Source organism: Oncorhynchus clarkii, chromosome 22 (assembly GCF_045791955.1).
Source record: "Oncorhynchus clarkii lewisi isolate Uvic-CL-2024 chromosome 22, UVic_Ocla_1.0, whole genome shotgun sequence".
Taxonomy (NCBI): Eukaryota; Metazoa; Chordata; class Actinopteri; order Salmoniformes; family Salmonidae; genus Oncorhynchus; species Oncorhynchus clarkii.
The window spans coordinates 28,563,091-28,569,021 of NC_092168.1; the positions used below are offsets into that span (position 1 = coordinate 28,563,091).

Genomic DNA, 5,931 nt, shown 5'->3' on the forward strand with positions numbered 1-5,931 from the left:
GAACAGCAACTTTGTGGCCTCATATGTCAAGTTGGCTTGCTACTTCGTTTCAACATGTCACTAATCATAGTTTAAAACCGTTAATCATAGATTTACTGATCCAGATTTAAAATTAAGTGGTGGTCTCTGATGAATTATAAACCTACATTACAAAACCTAGATTAGCTCTAATCCTAGATTAATTTAAACCATGTTGGTACAACCCACCCTTAGATTTGGCAGGACATAGTGTCCCCATGAGTGATAGAACACTGAGCCAATCACGGCGCAACGCTCAGTATTTTCTGCTGGTTTATCCCACCACCACAGAAATCACCGAGCTAGGCTGAAACATGTTGGAGCTGCTTTACCCAAGAAAACAAAAAAGAGACCATGCTTGTATGCGGCTTTATTAACTCAATGATATATATATATTTTTTTACATTGTTTGCAAACTGATATGTGACACGTATTAATGCCAAAATAAGATTCAAAACAGGCAAGCACCCCAAATTAAAACTTTTTTGTTGTTGCAAAAAACATGAATAAACAGCCCTGAATGACTGGTCACGACAGGGTATGGGATTTAATTAGCTAGTTCTATACGATCTCTTTCTTTCTCATGCGCTTTATTTAGGGTTATATTCCATCGAAGTTGCATTACTTTTCAAAGTTTTGTACAATAATTGTGTAGTAGTAGACCACCAATACATTGGTTCATAAACCAAATATTTTGCGTTTTTCATAGAGGTTACCAAGTTAACAAGCTTTCTTCTTTTCGGGAAATGAAACCGAAAGTTCCTAGATATGATCTGCTGAAACGGAATTGGTTAGATCGGCATATATTGCTGGCATAATTTGTCAGGAAGTTGCTATAACAAGTTTCAGCACCTATTTCTGATTTTAAATTAGCTCTTTAATTCTGAAGATGTCAAGATTGAATTACAAGGAGCGTTATGGTTGCCGACGGCTGTTAGAGATGATGACAAATGATGACATATCCTCACTTCGATTTACTATCACTAACAAAAAGAAGGATCTTTTCGAGAGCAAATCAGGTAGGTTTCATCCTTCATTGAAGCTAGAATCCTTAGTTGCTACATCCGTATTTGGATTTATACATTAATTCTATATACCCATTCATGAAGAATATAACTTATAAATGCCTCATGGGCGTAGTTAATCAGAAACCAAAGTACAAGCTTGTTTTACTCTGTTTGTAAACAATGTAAACGTAAACAAACACTATATAGCCTAAAAAAAAACAATCATTTGATGTCATTATAACGCATCTCTTCGTTGTCTGACGACGAGTATGAAATATCGGACCAATGCGCAGCGTGGTAAGTGTCCATGTTAATTTATTAACTGAACACACAAAAACAAAATAACGACGTGAATGGAAGAAACGAAACAGTTCTGCAAGGTGACATACACTAAACAGAAAACAACTACCCACAAGTCATAGTGGGAACACAGGCTACCTAAGTATGGTTCTCAATCAGAGACAACGATTGACAGCTGCCTCTGATTGGGAACCATACCAGGCCAAAAGCAGAAATACAACACATAGAACAAAAACATTGAATGCCCACCCCAACTCACGCCCTGACCAAGCTAAAACAGAGACATAAAAATGGAACTAAAGTCAGGACGTGACAGTCATGGATTGTCAGTACTTGCATCCATAGATGCAATTTGTGAATGGTTATATTTCTACGAAGGAGCAGCAATGACCAGCCTGCGTCTCCTGGCCCTGGCGAGGGACGAGAGGCTGCTATTGAGCCCCAACCTGGAGCCTGGTGGCCTGAAGGCCCTGTCCTCCCCCCACGGCCTGGTGCTGGTGGCTGTGGCAGGGACCATCCACAGAGACAGAGAATGTGGGGTGTCTGATTTGTATTTGTTTCGTTTAACAATTCTAGCTTTAAAAACACATTTGTATTAAAACATGCTAATACATTGTTATACAATTCATTAATTTAGCCTGCAATTGGTTTTAGAAAATGTGGATGAAATGTACTTTCTTAGCTCCATGTATTGAAGGTAGACTCAGCAATATCATCATAGCAGGGCGACTGTTTGCAGACATCATCAACAACAACAGAATTCACATACGTGCCATTGCCAAGATTTCCAGACAGTTATTGTGCCCTTCCTTGAGGCATACCCTATACTCACAGCACCAGATAAATCATGTTGGATGACTTTCAAACCATGGGTGTATTCAGAATGTGCCATGTTGTAAAAAAGTATTTCCGTAATTTACCAATGAATATCCAGTGGTGGTGTGAAAAGCTTTATCTGTAATTGTGCTGCTCAGATATGTGATATCTCATTAGAGTCCTTTGGGCCATATTCTTATGTTACAGAATCAATTGATGCCATCCTTTCAAACACAGAGAATGCAGAGGCATTCCTGAAACGCAGGAAAGTTCAACGTGACTTCATATTCAAATACCTGACGGAGGACGAGGGGGTTGTGATACCCAAAAACAGCAACAAAGACCAGCTAGTGAAGAAGGCCCTTGACGTCTGGACTACTGAGAAGGTATTTTTGGAGCAGATACACTTGGACACTTAGGGAACTAAGAGGTGAGGTAAATGCACCTCTTTCCATTGTCTCTGTTATCTTCAGGTGTGTCCACAAGTGTATGAAGATGTCTCCTTCAGTGCTTTAACAAGAGCAGCAGATTCTCAGATAGGAATGAGGTTTCCAACAGCACATGTCCCCCCTCAACCTGTCTACTCTAAGCCGCACTACACATCCCAGGTAATAATAATATCAATCCTAATTCTATGGCATGAAGGCATGCAGTGTAAAAAATATTTTGTATTGTAGCGAACAAAGACATTTCACCTCAGTTCTTAGAAATGCCAAGCTTTGGCCAGAACATTTATTCCATTTTTTAAGAGAAATGTTCTTGTCTGTAGATGTTGGACCTTCAAAGCCCAGCAGCTGAGACCAATCCAGGACCAGCTGTGACTATTGTGAGACAAATTGAGACTAGTTTGAGACCAATTGGTCTGAGAACAAGTGAGAGTGTCTCTGTTTCCTCTGAGGCGACATACAGTGCTGGCTTTGACCACTTGGCCTTGGCCAGACAGTTTTGTCAGTGGTTCTTCCAGCTTCTCAACAGTCTGAACCCCTCCCTGGGTCAGCCTCCTCAGGAGTGGGGACCACAACACTTCTGGGAGGATGTGAGGCTACGTCTTCTCTCCAGCGCCGGAGAGCAGTATACAGAAGAGTACGAAGGAGCAGCAATGACCAGCCTGCGTCTCCTGGCCCTGGCGAGGGACGAGAGGCTGCTATTGAGCCCCAACCTGGATCCTGGTGGCCTGAAGGCCCTGTCTTCCCCCCACGGCCTGGTGCTGGTGGCTGTGGCAGGGACCATCCACAGAGACAGAGAATGTGTCGGCATTTATGAGCAGGCGTTTGGCCTCATACGCTCCCCACTGGACCAGAACAAATGGAAGATCAAGTTCATGGTCTTGAAGGTGAGGGGCCAGGAGGCTCTCAGGGTGGGAGAGAACCTGCTGTCTCCAATATTAACATGGGATTCCAATGACCTGCAGCTCCTCTGTAGATGATGGGGGACCTGGTGTGATCGTCAGCAGGGGTCTTCAACCGAGGGTCCGCAGGTCTGGATCCTAACTATGGAGACATTTTAAATATGATTTATAAAATGGTACAGTAAATGAATTGTCATGTAATGCTTCATAAGTTGCCTACTTCTAGGTTTACTCATTGTCAGAAAATGACTATTTAACTGTTCTCTAGTTTGGTACATTTTCCCCCCAGCTAATCAATCATGATACTGTAATTGACCTCAGTAACCTCTGATCTATTTGTTCTAATTATTTGTAGCCTTTATTTAGGAATGGAGTCATTGAGACCAAAATCTGTTTTTTTCAAGGGAGTCCTGCATAGATACACCTTTTACATTATATCTACAAAGTCCAAAAGCTGTGAAAACAAGGCCACCACTACCTTTTTAATTTGTGTTCTTTCACTCTCAATCTCTCTCCGTCGCGCTGTCCTCTCTCACTCTGTGTGAGAGTGTAGCCCATAGGCCCATGGGTTATTCTTGGCATTCGCTTCAAAGGAACGGAGCTAGTTAATATCTGTCTCTGTAGGTCAGGGCTCTGCACTTTACTGGGCCATAGTGGTGGCAGAGGAAACCACCACGGCCATTGTTCTCTGGCTGTTCATCTCACAAAAAGAATAATAACAAGTTGCCCGCCTCCTGCCTTTATGGCACTTGGCTTCCCTCCGTTTAATAAGCGATTTGGCCCATGGAATGGCTCTGACGCAGAGCTTAAAAGATACCTTTCCAAAACGACACATATTTGTTTCATAAAGACCCTAATTAGTATTTCCCACCACACTTTAGTTGAGACAGGTATTAAAGTTCTCTCTACTGCCCAATATTCTCAATATACCAGTATCAATTATTATTCTTTAAAAAAGTGATTTTGTTTTCATATATTACTTTTAGCCTTTTCTTGTTGGCATAAAAAAAGTGTGCATTGATAAAAAGTCCATATCTTTTGAATGAGTTATCCACATTGCAATGTTTTGAAAGGTTTCCTCATTACCATACTAACATGACGTCATAATTTGTGCTGCTAGCAGAATTCTAGTCATCAAGTTGCTATGGAAAGTTTCAGCACCCATTTCTGATTTTAAATAAGCTCTTTGTAGTTTTGAAGATGGCAGGATTGAATTACAAGGAGAGTTATGGTTGCAGACAGCTGTTGGGGATAATGACAATGCATGACATATCCTCACTTTACTGTCACTAACAAAAATATGGATATTTTTCGAGAGCACATAAGGCAGGGTCAGTAGTCAAGTTTAGGTTTTTTCTTGGTCATTAAAGCTGGAATCCTTAATATCTGTATCCATTTTTGATTTATAAATGAATTATTTCCATTGTTGAAGAATATAACGCAGGTACCCTAGTGGTTAGAGTGTTGGGCCAGTAACCGGAAGGTTGCTGGGTTGAATCCCCGAGCTGACAAGGTAAGAATCTGTCCTTCTACCTCCGAGAAGGGAACCCACTGTTCCCCAGGCACCGTGGATGTCAATTAAGGCAGCTAGGCCTGGCTCTGTGTGGGAGTGTAGCCCATAGGCCTGACTGTGTGAGAGTGTAGCACCTCTGATTCAGAGGGGTTGAGTTAAATGCTGAAGACACATTTCAGTTGAATACATTCAGTTGGACAACTGACTAGGTTGCCCTTCCCCACCAGAACCCAAAATATAATCTTATTTTACTCCAATGTTTATAAACACAAACAAATGCTCTATAGCCTCAACGTGGTTAACAACTATAATTTTGATGTCATGGGTGGTCAGTCTTTGCATCCATAGCTCTCTATGAATTTGAGAGTGGGTTTGAGGACCTTTTTACTGATGATTGTGTTTTGCTTTTCATGTATTGACGTGTATATTGATGTCTATTATTGATGTGTATAGTGTGTGTTGATGTGTATGCAGGGCTCATCTGTAAAATAGACCTTGTTCTCAGCATGACTTCTTGTCGAAATAAAGGTTAAATCAAAACAAGTACATAATGAGAGGCTGTATGGCGGAACCTCACCCTTTCTCATACACTTTCTGCCAAACTGGTGAAACCGAAGTTTATTCTTTAGATATAGTAACGTATCCTGTGTCTGTTTTTAACGTGGGTTGCTGTTTCATGATGGTGTAATATATATGAAATAGTATAACGTTATATACCGGATAATTATGTCCGAATATTTGATATTACGTAATGTCATCCTGAAAGAATGATACCGATCTTTGTTCCCCTTTCTGACTTTCAGAGTGACAAAGTCCCAACATTCCACAAGGGGGCAGGCATGCTACATCAAGGAGAATTTATAATTTGATCCTCAGCCAAATCGAATGCTTTTAAAGCGATTACGTGGGGAAAGTAATCAATTCCTAAG

General features: G+C 41.0%; 1 protein-coding gene across 1 annotated transcript; it reads left to right on the top strand.

Annotated features, from left to right (window-relative positions):
• The first annotated feature begins 553 nt into the window (after nucleotides 1-553).
• LOC139380247 (uncharacterized protein C3orf38 homolog) lies at nucleotides 554-5,548 on the top strand. The gene is made up of 4 exons (XM_071122784.1): nucleotides 554-1,037; nucleotides 2,349-2,527; nucleotides 2,615-2,749; nucleotides 2,911-5,548. The coding sequence occupies exons 1-4, from the start codon at nucleotides 908-910 to the stop codon at nucleotides 3,565-3,567; spliced, it is 1,101 nt and encodes a 366-aa protein (XP_070978885.1). The 5' UTR covers nucleotides 554-907; the 3' UTR covers nucleotides 3,568-5,548.
• Nucleotides 5,549-5,931: the final 383 nt, after the last annotated feature.